Source organism: Equus asinus, chromosome 25 (assembly GCF_041296235.1).
Source record: "Equus asinus isolate D_3611 breed Donkey chromosome 25, EquAss-T2T_v2, whole genome shotgun sequence".
Lineage (NCBI taxonomy): Eukaryota > Metazoa > Chordata > Mammalia > Perissodactyla > Equidae > Equus > Equus asinus.
In genome coordinates, this window is record NC_091814.1 from 14,972,176 (window position 1) to 14,986,791 (window position 14,616).

The 14,616-nt window shown below is 41.7% G+C and overlaps 1 protein-coding gene and 1 long non-coding RNA gene across 2 annotated transcripts; one reads left to right on the top strand and one right to left on the bottom strand.

Moving 5' to 3' along the window:
- Positions 1–442: 442 nt before the first annotated feature.
- LOC123280722 (uncharacterized) lies at positions 443–2,180 on the top strand. The gene is made up of 2 exons (XR_006519914.2): positions 443–509; positions 1,562–2,180. It is a non-coding gene; the product is annotated as an uncharacterized lncRNA (long non-coding RNA).
- An 8,611-nt stretch (positions 2,181–10,791) lies between these two features.
- Positions 10,792–12,642, bottom strand: LOC106846289 (late cornified envelope protein 1F). The gene is made up of 2 exons (XM_070497587.1): positions 12,594–12,642; positions 10,792–11,510 (listed from the first exon to the last, which is right to left on the bottom strand). The coding sequence occupies exon 2, from the start codon at positions 11,485–11,487 to the stop codon at positions 11,155–11,157; it is 333 nt and encodes a 110-aa protein (XP_070353688.1). The 5' UTR covers positions 11,488–11,510; positions 12,594–12,642; the 3' UTR covers positions 10,792–11,154.
- Between the last annotated feature and the right edge of the window lie 1,974 nt (positions 12,643–14,616).

Below are 14,616 nucleotides of genomic sequence, written 5' to 3' on the forward strand. Positions count from 1 at the left end.
TACTTTGCTGAGGTCTCTAAGGCCTCTTTTCTCAACCACTGTGCCACACACACACACGTAACTTAGACATGTAGATTTTCACACCAAGCCATATAGATCCAAGGGTCCAGATGGAAAATTAGTATCCATGTTGAAAAGAAAGGAGGAGTTGTGTGACCAGGGTCCATAAGTGTGAATAGACGGCTGTGAAGAGGGCCATATCCACAGAAAATAAGATACCTGAGGACTCTGGGAATGGTGGTGTCCCTTTACACCCACCACAGTCCCCATCTTAAGCAGGTACTTTCCTAGCCAGAGGCGGCTACCATGAGCTTCACGGAGGGAGGGGCTGCCAGTCATCACCCAGTCATAGGACACTTGTGGGTGGCAGGAGGCAGTCCTCTCATGCCCAGGTCCTTTCTCACATGTTGGGGCAAGAGCCCAAGGCTAGGATAAAAGGGCCTGTGGCCAAAGCACCTCCATTCAATCCCTCCTCAGGAGCTGACGAGCCCTGCACTGCTTGTGCACCAGTAAGTGTCTGCTGGGAATGGGAGCAGGGCCTTCCACAGAGGGATGCTCAGACCAGAGTGGGAGGGCAAGCAGGGCAATACCTTGTGACAGGGAGGCCACTGTGTCAAAGGAAGAGGGTTCTGGAAAACTGAGGGAAGGGTGTGGGGAGGGATCTGGTACCAACTGGAGACATAGGTAGAAGTGTTGGTGGCTGTGCCTTTGGGCTCTGGAGGAAACGAGTTGATCTGCACTGAGATGAGCTCAGGACGGGGATACTGAAGCACAGACACTGTGCGCCATTCTGACAGATTTCAGGAGGGAGTTCACCTTTGAAAATATAGCCCTGTCCCTGTCAGCTAAGGAGAAGTGCGTTGTGGACAGGGACCTTAGGCTCCTTTGGGCTTGTTAAACCCATGTATCCATGGGTCTGGGAATGTGTCTACAACCTTTCCATGTTGATTAGGACACAGCAAGTCTGAGAGTCACTATACCAACCCATCAGCTTGAGGAGGTAGAGAGAGGAGACTGAGCTCTGGACTAAGATAAGGAGGTCAGTGTCCAAGTCCCAGGTCTATAGTAACTGAGAGGTTTATCAGTCTCTTCTTTGATAATGTGAGTTTACTGAGGTGGATAATCTCCAAGATCCTTTGCAATACTGACCTTCCAGATTAAAATCATCTTGGAAGTTATGACAAGAGAGAATGATTACCATATTTTTCCCTTAAGAAATAATATTCCCTTAAGTGGCTTAAAAATTGGACAATTTCAGATTTGGAGGGTATGATTAGAATCAATTCTATGTCTGCTTACAAGACTTCAGACTCTTGGACATGTTTTGTAATATTGCTGAGTCTCAGTTTACTACTTTGTATAACAGATGAAAGTTCTTGTCTGACTTGCAAGGCTGTACTGAGGTTCCAAAGCGACGATGCAAGAGTATGGGACGATCACTAAAAGTAGTAGAACTACGGGAGATTATGTTTCTATGATTATAAGTGATGCTAAGCGGGCATGAAGGGGCAAGAGTAGGCTTTGTGTGCTGGGTCTGACTTGCTGTTTGACTTTCCCTCAGCTCCTGAACTCCTGCCCACCAAGATGTCCTGCCAGCAGAGCCAGCAGCAGTGCCAGCCCCCTCCCAAGTGCCCCACCCCTAAATGCCCCCCAAAGTGTCCTCCAAAGTGCCCTCCAGTCTCTTCCTGCTGTGGTGTCAGCTCTGGGGGCTGCTGTGGCCCCAGCTCGGGGGGCTGCTGCAGCTTTGGGGGTGGTGGCTGCTGCAGCTCTGGGGGAGGCGGCTGCTGCCTGAGCCACCACAGGCGCCGCAGGTCCCACCGCCGCAGACACCAGAGCTCTGACTGCTGCAGCCAGCCCTCGGGGGGCTCCAGCTGCTGCGGAGGGGGGAGCGGGCAGTCCTCTGGAGGCTGCTGCTGAAGTGGACCCTGACCTTCTCTTCCCTCTGAGCTCTTTGAATGGCAGAGAGGTCCCAGTAAAACTTGAGCTTTTACCTAGAGGATCCCTCCACCCTGGTGTCCAGAAGCCCAAAACCTCTCTCTAAAATCCAGTTACTGGCCTCCTTCCCCATGTCTGTGGCTGCCCTGGAAATCCCAAAGCACAGACCCCATGTCACTACACAGCTTATGTTATTGTATTGTGCCACCTGAACTGAAACAATAAATACAGAAGCTGCTCACTAACTCGGTATAGAGGGATTTAATTTCCTGTTTTTGTCACCATTGTTCTATTCTCCTCTGTCCTCTGCTAGTAGCTGTGGAGGCCTCAGTGGACAGAGGACAGGGTAAAGGATCAGGAAAGAAAAATCTGTATTTTTGTATATTTCTATTTTTCTCTAATTCTTTGTTTTCCCTTTTAACCAAGGCTCTGAAGCAGCATTCCTTGTGATCATTGCTCCTTTAACTTCTAGTTCCCTTCACATGTCTAACTCTGTCCCTCAGGCATGGCCAGGGGACAGACATCATCGTACTTCCTCCCACCGTCATCTCCTCACTCATGTGCTCCCCATTCCCCACCCTTCTCCTAATCAATCTCAACTTGACTCCTCCTTCAGTTTAAGTATACATACACACACACACACACACACACACACACACACACAAATATACATGGAATAAACCCTTATTTTTTTAAATTTTAAAATCACTTTTTTTGCTGTATAATTTATACACAATAAAATTCACTCATTTCTAATATACAATTAAATGAGTTTTGTCAAATATATGCAGTCATGTAACTACAAATACAATCAACACCCTAAAAATGAAGTTGTTAGGTAATCATTATTTGGGGAAAGTTTTAAGAATAGCACAAAATCCATAATATATAAAGGAAAATTTGGGTACAAGTAATCGATGTGGTTAAATGTGGAAAAATTAAATTCTAAATGGTAGAAAGCACTATTAAAAAGATGGAAGGATACAAAATGAAGTTGGTGAGAAACTCAAATCTTTCCCTCTAAATCAGGTACAAGGCAAAGATGTCCCCTGTCACCACTCCTTTTCAACATGATACCAGAAGTTTCAACTAACATAAGACAAGAAAAGTAAATTAAAGGTATATAGACTGGGAAGGAAGAAATAAAGTGTGGTTGTTCACAGATGACATGATCATCTATGCAGAAGATCTGAAAGAATCAACAAAAAAGCCTCCTGGCACTAACAAGGAATTATAGCAAGATGCAGGATACAAGGTTGATATGCAAGAATCAATTGCTTTCTTATATACCAGCAATGAATACAATACCATTTACAATGGCACTCCCAAAAATGAAATACTTAGGTATAAATCTAACAAAATATCTGTAAGATCTATATGCGGAAAACTATAAAACGCTGAAGAACAAAATCAAAGAAGGACTAAATAAATGGAGAGATATTCCATGTTCATGGATAGGAAGACAATATTTTCAAGATGTCAGTTCTCCTCAGCTTGACCTAGACTCAGCACAATTCCAATCAAAATCCCAGCAAATTATTTTATGAGTCTCAACAAACCGAGTCTAAAGTTTATATGAAGAGGCAAAGACCAAGAACAGCCAACACTATACAAAAGAAGAAGAACAAAGTAGTAGGACTGTCACTACCCGACTTCAAGACTTACTATAAAGTCACATAATCAAGACAGTTTGGTATTGGCAAAAGAGTAGACCACAGATCAGTAGAACAGAATACAATGGAACAAAGATAGTCTTTTCAACAAACGATGCCAGAAAAACTGGACATTTGCATCAGAAAAATGAAACTAGACATAGAACTTATACCCTTCATACAAATAAACTCAAAACAGATCATAGACCTAAATGTAAAATGAAAAATTATAAAACTCCTAAAATATAACATAGGAGAAAACCTAGATGATTTTTTAGATATAACACCAAAGGCGTAATTCATGAAAGAAATAATTGATAAGCTGGGCTTCATTAAATTAAAAACTTCTGCTCTGTGAAATACGATGTTAAGAGACGGATAAAACAAGCCATAGACTGGGAAAAAATATTTACAAAAGACACATATGGCAAAGGCAAAACTATGGAGACAGTAAAAAGATCAGTAGTTGCCAGGGATTGTTTAGGAGGTGATTGGAAGAGGAGAGATGAATGACAAAGAACAGAGAATTTTTAGGGCAATGAAAATATTCTGTATGATGCCATAATAATGGATACATGCCATTATACATTTGTCCAAACCTATAGAATGAACACCACCAAGAGTAAACCGTAATGTAAACTACGGACTTTGAATGATGATGCAGCAATGTAGGTTCCTCAAATGTAACAAATGTACCTCTCTGGTGGGGGGTGTTGTTAACAGGGGAGGCTATGCACGTGTAGGGGCAGTGGGTATATGGGAAATCTCTGTACCTTCCCTTCAATTTTGCTATGAACCTAAAACTGTTCTAAAAAAAAAAAGTTTAATAAAAAATAATTAACTTGAAAAATAGATTACATATAATAGTTATAGAACTAATATCCCTAATAAACAAAGAGGACATATAAATTAAGAGTAAACAATTAAACATTCCTATAAAAGATTTGGAAAAGTCATGAATGATCAATTCTAAAAAAAAAAGAAATATTTCTAATTTCCACTGAAATTAGATTGGAAAAACAGTTCTACTTCATTAATACAGAAAAAATATAACTTTTCTAAGGAGAGAGATTTTAGATTCATAATACATTGTTAAAGATTTAAAAACCTCATAAAACTCATCCCCACTTATTCTTTGTTATTGAGAATGTAAATTAGCATAATAATTCGGGTGGCTCATTCATTCATTCCTTCAACAAATACTTACTGGGGTAGATGAATTAAAGTTTAAAACAAATATACCATTTTATATAAAAATTGTTTTAGCATTTAGCCAAATGAGATAAAAATATAAAAATGAAAGAATGGATGCATAAGAGTGTTCACTGAAAAATTTAGAAGTAACGGGAGAGTACAGCGCAGTTGCAGCATACGAGATAAATATAAAAAAATTACAACACAAGTAACACTCAGAAAATATAACTTTAAAAGATGCTATTTAAAATAGTAACTGAATTTTCTTCTAGACTTTAAGAGTATTGCTCATTACTTATAATTGTTTAAAGAGTTTATAGAGACAGAGAAAACAAAAGAAAGATCACCAATTTGCTGGGTGCTTGCTTTGGAGCACAGAGAAAAAACAATTACCCAGTTTGAAATATTTCTGGTTAGAGCTCAGATGTGTTTCCTTCTATTCCATGAGATGGTGGAATGTTGAGAATACAAAAGTACTAGGAAAGGTAGTCACATGTGTGCAGTTTTTCCATCACTACTCAAGCATATAAAACAGCCCTTGGGATTAGAACGCTTCTTTACCAAGAGGTAAAGAGCCCACACAGCTTCTGCTGGGCTTACCACCCTGTGTGAAATATCTTTCTTTGTTTCAGGCTCAATGCATGTTCTTTTGTCTCTGCTTAAAGCATGTGCATCAAATGATACCTGGTCAACCCCACTGTTAAATCTGTCCTATGAGGGGAGGGACAGGGTGAGAGGGGTGCATGTAGGCCAAGTGCCCTCTTTTGGTCCCTGGGAAAAACCCACTGGCCATGGGAGATGGATGCCCACTACTGAAGCTGATCTTGCTGTCTCTTCTCTATGTGCCTAAAGTGTTGTTCCATCCGATGCTTGACCGTGTTGTTTTCCTTGGCAACTCCAACACCAAGATACGGTGGGCAGAAGTGTTGAGTCCTCCCCTAGGATTGATAACCTCTGCATGGTACTCTGCTGGGCAAAAAGATGGAGGCAGCAGACAGTCTGGCAATAGAAAACCTCAGAAAGTCAATGGTTTGCTGCTCAAAATGTTTATATTGAACTGCTAGCAAAGCCATGAGCTCTCATAGCCAAGGCTTAAAATCCTGTCTTCATGACACAACCCCCGACTCATCACCTACATCCAAGTCAGGTCAATTGAGGATTTGGCTGTCGTCTTGCATAGAGGCAGAGGCAGGGAGCAGATGGCATCTCAACTCCATCATCCCAGAAATCAGGAGCAGGAATCCATGTCCTGACCACTTCCCCATTGCTAAGACCACTGGAACAACCTGAGCAAGAGAACAAATGTCATATCCAGATGAGAAAGGGACAGAGCTCTCAGGATGATGTGGCCATCACTCCTCCCTGTGCTTGTCTCAGAGTGTGTTCTCCTATGAGTTTGACCTAATCATAAGGAATAGCTGCTGTAAAGTCAATGCTAATGCTGGTAATAGGGTTTCAAAATCATTAACTGCTCACTCTGTGCATAGCTGTACCTCCAGGAGCTAAAGGAGGTGCAGAAATATAAGACCCAAGTGAGGATGTCAAGAAATTTATTCTGATCTCACTTGAGAGATATGTCACATGAAAGATAAAAGAGCAGGTGGGATTTGAGCCTCACTGTTGTGGCAGGGCAACAGCCGTGGCATGCAGTGCAGAGAGAAGCATATCAAAGTCTAGGAAAAATCTAGATCAGTTTGAGTGTATTTCTGAAGATGGGTGGCAAATGCTTAAACTAGAAATAGAACACAGATTCACATTTCACAGTGGGATTTTGGACCTTCTCCCATAAATAGCATGAAGCTCTGAACAAGACTTTGTCAATGATTTGGTATTAATTATTTATGAGAATGGGAGAAGCTTTTCTTGGATCTTATAGTGGAACAGAATCAAGGAGGCCCTTTTATCCTGGCCTTGAGCTCTGCCTCAGCATGTGAGAAAGGGCCCAGTATGACATGACCCACCTCCTGCGACCCACATGGGTCCTGTGACAGGCGATGACTGGCAGCTAGTTCCTCCTCTGCCTCCCTCACTGGGGCCCAGGACATTCCCACCATCAGTGTCACCTCATTCTCCTTACAGCCGATTGCCCCTCACACCTCCTTCTTGGAGTTTGGCCTCCTCATCTTTTCAATTCCTCCTGTCCTATTTCCTTGAAGGTCTGCTTTGGACTAAGACTCTCAGAAGCCTCTAAATATCTCCACTTGTGTCCCAGTCACCCGGGCAGATGCTCTGTGTGTGTGTGTGTGCGTGTGTGTGTGCGTGTGCATGTCTACACCATCACAGCTAAAAGCCTGGATTAGGAGTGAGACACACCTGGGACAGAATCCTGGTCCTGCCACTTATTAGCTGTGGGACCTTGCAAAAATCACCTAATGTAATCTCTTTCTCAATTTCCTCAACTTTAAAATAGATCCTAAAATTTACTCCCAACCATGTCATGCGGGTCGACAGAATCAAGGAAGGAAAATGCCTGGAAAAGGTCCTGTAACACAGTGGATGCTCATAAATGAACTCTCTACGCATCAATAGATGGATAATTAAGAGGGAGTGAATTTTTTTTTAGATCACAGCTATTTACTAGGAAAGGTATATTGGACTTTTAAAATGACTATTTTTTTCAGCTGAAGTTCTTCAGACATTTTCATATAAAACTATCCCTGGAAAGGAGCTGGGGAGAAAAGCTGCGCTGCTTTGCACAGTAGAATGAGAATTTGTTTTGCAAGGATCTTACACAGAGGAACAGAGTAAGCCTGTGGATGAGAAAGCAGAAAGGAGAAGAGACAGTGGCAGGGCGTCAAGCCTGGGGCACATGTCGGAGGAGGACCCTATGGAAATGAGCCCCCAGGTCAAAGAGGCAGGAAGACCTTACAGAACAGGAGGACTTGGGATTCAGTAGGAATCTCTAGTGTTACTGCTTTGTTCCTATGTGGACGCAAGGGTTCCTTGAAGGTTTATTTCATTATTTTTTTATTTAACATTTGTAGGAGATTAAGATAAAGACTCATGTCAATTTGGTTTGTAGCAGGTTCTCCTTCCACGTCTAGAAGGCAACATCATTAAAAAATAAGCAAATTAATTATATTAAGGCAAATTATACATAGGAATATTATGAGAAGAAAGTCCTGCCTCTAGAAGTGTCCAAAATAATCTTCCAGAGCCTGAGATGAGGTATACATGAGTCAATAACATCCATACCTAGGTCATAATGGGCAAGGAGAGCCAATATCTGGTGAAATGTATGTGGGCATGTGATTACGGGTATTTTAGCCTGCTTAACTGATTTTATGTATACGCATACATACACACGTGTGTGTATGTGTGTGTATATACGTATGAGTGTATGTGTATATAATTATATATACTATCTAGACATAGACAGATATAGATATAAATACAGATACAGACACAGACACAGATAGAGAATCCAGCTCGCTTGTGATTCTCAGCATCAGGTATCTCCAGGCGCCCGACTTTCCCTGAAACTCCACGGCCCTCAATCTGTAAAGGTTTCTCCTTGATTCTCATCTTCACTGGGATTCTCCCTCCTCCATCCCCTACTCCAGGAATCATTACCCCTGACTTTTAAGGAAGCCTCATCTAGGGCTCCACACTACGTTCAGGATCAAGGCCAGCATTTTTGCTGACGTCCAAGGCTCTGTGCAGCAGGACCCTGCACAGCTTCTCCAATTTCTGCTCTGCTTCCCAAGTAGAACTGGAGTATTTTAGCTGTACTATAAATTTGTCTCTCTTTACCGTACTCTTATGTTTATTCCATGATATTTTCCATTCTGGGGACAATTCAGTTCAAATCCTACTTCCTCCATATCCTTTAGGTGACGTACCTTACAGATGAGATTGTAATAAACCTTTTGACAGCACAACTTGTGCCTTGTATTTCTTATTCCCCTCAGCAACTAGTACAAGGTTATGCACACATGGGTAGTTAGTAGATTTTTTAACAATCCTTTCATTAGTGTTAGCACTGACTTTACAGTTTACAAATAGCCACTCCCTATGACTTAGGTCATCCTCATAGGAGGCAGCACTCTGAGACAGGCACAGTGTATTGGGATGGCCATGTCACCTGCAGAGGTATGCCACTGTCTCACCCGGCTATAACACTTGCTCAGGTTGTTCCAATGGGCTTAGTTATGGTGAGTGGCCAGGATATCTACCCCTTGGCTCACACAGCAGCCCAGCACCTGATTCCTAGGATGATGGGGTGAAGAGGTCATCTTGTCCATGTCTTCACCGCAAGGCAGGGCAGCACCCGAACTATCAATCTGCTTGGACTTAGAGGGTGAGTCGGCAGCCTGGTTGCAACCATATCACTTGGACTGACCTTTTGACCTTGGCTGTGAGCTATCAACGGTTTTGAGACCCTTTAATAAACACATTTGACTAGCAAAGTCTTTCTGAGGTCATCGATTCTTCCATCGTCATTCTCTCAGCTTCCCCAGGGCTCTGGAGGGGGCACTGCCGAGATTGTATAGGAAGTGATTCGGACTGAATTAATTTTCCTCTGTGCCTTCTCACTCTCCTCCCTTCTGAGCTACAAACTAGCACATTAAAAATTTAAGTGTTTTTGTTCCTTGCAAGTCTTTCTTTTAAATTATAAATGATGAAACAATACTCTAAAAAAATAGAAAATGTATATGATTGTTGCTTAATTATTAAGCGGGGGAAGGTATTTTAAGAATGGCACAAAATCCATAGTATATAAAGGAAAGGACTGATAAATTATAGAGAAATTTACCATATGGCAAAAAATACCCCATATAAAGCAAAGAGACAAATGATCAAATAGAGAAAAATACAACACATGTGCCAGCTAAGGAATTAAAGTCCCTAATATAAAATATATCTTAAAAATTAAAAAGGAAATAAAAATACAAAAAAATCTAATGGACGAAGGAGAGAGACCATTCATTCTCTCTCACTCACGTGCATATTCACACACACACAGAAAGGAAAAGAAAATTTGAAAAAATATTCAACATTGCTAATATTAAAAAAAAACAATCAAAACAGTGAAAACACATCTTATATTTTAGGATGTGGTTTATCAGATTTACTTTTTTGTTTTAAAGTAACAATGATTGTAATAGCTAACAATACTCAGAATATGTGAGAATTTGTGATAATACACACTCACATTTTGCAGTAGCAATAGAAATTGGCATAACTATTCTGGATGGCAGTTTGGTACTTACTAGGGTGTAATCAATTTAAATTTAAAATGAACATATCCTTTTACACAATAATTCTTCTAGGAATTTAGCCTAAGGAAACAAAGATATGATATAGGAGAGATAAATGCATAAAAATATTAATTGCTGCAAATTAGATATAAGAGTTCAGCAAGGTAGCAGGATATAAGATCAATATATAAAATACAAATTATACTCAATGACGCCAGCAACACCATAGTAATAATTGTTTCATATAATAATCAACAGATGCCAAAAAGTTTTGGGTAAATATTTGATAAGATATAAGTATTTAAATACTATCACACTATCTCCCATAAGCTATTAATTAAAAGGAAAAATAGGGACTATGCAATGAAGAAACTTGGCAGACATCACCTAAACCCAGTAGTCAAAGTTACATCACCGGGAATGGGACAGTTAGACAGATGAAGCTTGATACTGGGCTCTAAGAAGGACACAGCTCCAGTTTGGCGGAACCCCTACAAAAGTGCTTAACAAAATCTAGTCAAGAAGAAACATCAGACAAACCCAAACTAAGGGACCTTCTACAAAAATGAAAGGTTATGAAAGACAACGATGAAGACAAAAACCCTGAAGGACTGTCACAGATAGGAGACTAACGGGTCATGTCACTAAGTGCAGAGTTGGATCCCGGACTGGATTCTGAAACAATAAAAATTGGCTTTGCTATAAAGGACATTAGTGGCACAAGTGGCAAATTTGAACAAGGTCTGTAGATACTGAGGCCTCAGGGGAACCAGGAGCTGAGGACAGAGTAGGAGAAAAGGATGACATAAGTAGGCATAACAATCAGTCAAGGCAAGAAGGAATGCAGATTTCCAGTTTATTGTGTCACATCAGACTGGGGAACGCAAAAAGATAAGCTGAGGAGGGACATGGGGTCTGTGCTTTGGGGTTCCCAGGGCAGGCACACACAATGGGAATATGGGGAAGGAGGTCAGTGAATGGGTTTCGGGGAGCGGCTTTGGGCACCTTGGACACCAGGGCGCAAAGATCCTCTGGAACAGGGCTCAAGGCCTCAGCCAGACCTCTCAGCAACACGGGCAGGCCCAGCAGGAGGAGCAGGAACAGGAGGAAGGATCTGGTCATTTGCTGCCCCAAGTCAGCTTTTCTTGGCTCTTCTTGGTTCAGGGTCCACTTCAGCAGCAGCCTCCAGAGGACTGCCCGCTCCCCCCTCCGCAGCAGCTGGAGCCCCCCGAGGGCTGGCTGCAGCAGTCAGAGCTCTGGTGTCTGCGGCGGTGGGACCTGCGGCACCTGTGGTGGCTCAGGCAGCAGCCGCCACCCCCAGAGCTGCAGCAGCCACCACCCCCAGAGCTGCAGCAGCCCCCAGAGCTGGGGCCACAGCAGCCCCCAGAGCTGACACCACAGCAGGAAGAGACTGGAGGGCACTTTGGAGGACACTTTGGGGGGCATTTAGGGGTGGGGCACTTGGGAGGGGGCTGGCACTGCTGCTGGCTCTGCTGGCAGGACATGTCTGCAAGTGGGCGTTCAGGAGCTGAGGGAGAGTCAAATAGCAAGTGAGACCCAGCACACAGAGCCCATGCTGTCCCTCCTTGTCCTTCCAGCATCATTTGTAGCCCCTCTATTCTGATGAACTGTCTAATGAGGTCCTAGACAATTAAGCATTGGAAATTTCATTATTTCTAATAGTTAAACAAATGCTCTCATATCTTCTCTTTTGAATTTAATTTCTTATGCAGCTTTTTCAACTATTTTATTGTTAGAAAACTGAGACCACAAGATGTAAAGGATATATTCTCAAAGTCAAATATCCAGTTTCTAGAGGAGAGTTCTACTGCAATTATACCACGAGTATCACGGAGACAATTAATCTAGGAAGTAGTTTAGAAATGAAATAATTTCTTTAGGGAAAACAGTCATTCCGTCTTGGAGAATTTCCTAGATCATCTTGTTCTTAGGGATACAGAAGTTCACAAACAAAGAATGTTGGAGATTGCCTGGGAGGACTAACTGAGGAAAAGTGTCAGTTGGCGTAAGCTGGGACTTGCACCCAGGCCTTGACCCGGTCCAATGCTCAGGCGTTCTCAGCAGACACTCACCTCAAACGAATACCTCAGTCCAAGACGTGGGTTGCATCTACTCAAGTCTGCAGACTCATTTATCTGAGTACTTAAAACAAGTCTGTCTGCTATGATTTCCTCTCTACCGGCTGAGAACCACCGTTCCCATCTCAACTTTTCCAGGAGAGACACTTATGTTTTCAAAGATAATCTTTCCTTTTTGAAAACAGTTATAGGTTGGTATGACGGTCAATATTGTAAATCCTTCAGACCAGAGACCCAAGTACAACACATCAATTTGATTTCTCTAGAGCACTAAGCCACAATTATGCGTCTCCTCCTCCTCATGCTTCTAGCCTTCTTCGTTGCCCTCTCCTCCCTCAGCTTCCTGAGACTCGTTCTTTTGCTAATATGGACATAGCCTCATCCTCTTCTCAAACTGCTCCCTACCACACACTGCAAAGGCCGTGCTCCAACCTGCCCTTCTGCCTGCCCTCTCGCTCTGGTCTGGATGTCCCTCTGTGGAAGTCCCTGCTCCCTTTCTAGTGGATGCTTACCGGTGCACAAGCAGAACAGGGTCTGTCAGCTCCTCAGGAGGAAGTGGATGGAGCTGGTCTGGCCCCAGGTCCTTTTATCCTGGCCTTGGGCTTGGTCTCCAGCATGTGAGACAGGACCTGGGCATGAGAGGACTGCCTCCTGCCACCCACACGGGTCCTGTGACTGGGTGATGACTGGCAGTTCCTCAGCAGCCTCCCTCTAGGGGATCAGGGCAGCTGCTCCCAGCTAGGAATAGGGCTGCCTAGAAATGCGGGTGGGGCGGCAAAATCCCTACCATCACTCCCACCTGTTCTCCTGGAGGGTGCCTCCCTTGAACGTTCCCATCTCTCCTTTTTGGAACTCCCCACTCCCAACACTTCCTTCTTTGCTTCCTTAATGTTAATTTAATGACTGCATACAACCTGATCTGAACCAAGCTTTCAAAATGTTCCTTCATACTTTATTCCATACTGGTAACTCTGAAACAATATGTATTATAGTATGTGTGGTTTCAACTTAATGAAAATGGCATCATGCTTGAGGTACTCATCTGTAACTGGCTCTCCTCCTTAGCGTTATTTCACAGAGTTATTCAACGTGATCTACATAGCTATAGTTTGTTAATTTTAAAAACTGTATTGTGTCCATCTTAAGAGCATAGCATGCTTTTGTTATCCTATCTCTTTTGGATGGACATTTAGGTTGTTTGCACTATTTGCTGTATAAATATTGCAGCAATGGAAATTTTTGTGTGTGTCTGCTTGCACATATGTTGGAGAGACGCTCTAAATTAAGTGCCTATAAGTGGAACTGTTGGATTTTAGATTATGCCCATTTCTCAGATTTGTTCTTGTCAATTTCTGTTTCCACTTACGATACATGAGAATGACTCCTCCTGTACATTGTTGCTAAACTTAAATAATTGCCACTTGATGCATGTGAATGGTTTAACATTGTACTTTTAATATGTGTTTCCTGCTTGGTAATGATCGCGAGCATCCTTTTATGTGTTTATTGATCATTTGGGTTTCTTCTTCTGTAAATTGTCTATTCTTTTTAAAAATGATTTTTCTATTTGTCTCTTTTTGTTAGGATCTGTAAGTTTTCTTTGCACAGTCTGGTTTCTAATGCACTATTTTTCAATGAGTTGTGAATGTCTTTCCTCAAATTATTTTCTTGTTTGCTTTTTAATGGTGTCATTTGATGAACAGTTGTTTTATTTTTAATATAGCTACACTTCTACAATATTAACTATGTTGTTGGCATTCATCATGATTTTAAGAAATCTCAACCATTCATAAGCTCTACTCTTTTCTGTTTTCTTTAAAATGTTGTAAACAACAAACAAACATGTAGACAGAGACTAGATTGGTGGTTACCAGAAAGGAAGAGAGGGAAGAGGGGGAAAGGGGTAAAAGGGCAGATGTGTGTGGTGATGGACGCGATCAGACTTTGGATGGTGGACAGGATGCAGCCCACACAGAAACAGAAATATGACAATGTAAGCTTGAAATTTATATAATGTTATAAACCAATGTTACTTCAATAAAAAAAGTTGTAAAAATGTGCTTTCTTTTTAAAACTAAAGTCTTTATTCAAACTAGAAAGGAATTTTTATACATTTTATATTTATTTTAATGTTTTTTCTAAATAGATAATCAATTGGCTCCATGTCATAATCAAATATTCCACTTTCCCCACCAATCTGAATATCTCCTCAGTCATAACAGAGTTTCCACATGTGTATAGATCTGTAATTGTACTGATCATTCTTTTCCTTGCCAATTTGTCATCCCTGTGGGAATATCCTGCTGCTTTAATTACTATAGGTGTATAGTCAATTGTGATATCTAATTACACAGGGTCCATAATTTTGTTCTCCTCCTTAAGATTGTCTTGGTGATTACTAGACCTTTGCTCTTTCATATTAACTTAGGGTCAGCTTGCCCTGTCCCACAAATGAAAATAAAGAAAAATAAAATAAAACATCGTTAGAATTTTGATGAAAATTCCATTGAACGTATGCCTTAATTTGTGAAGGGT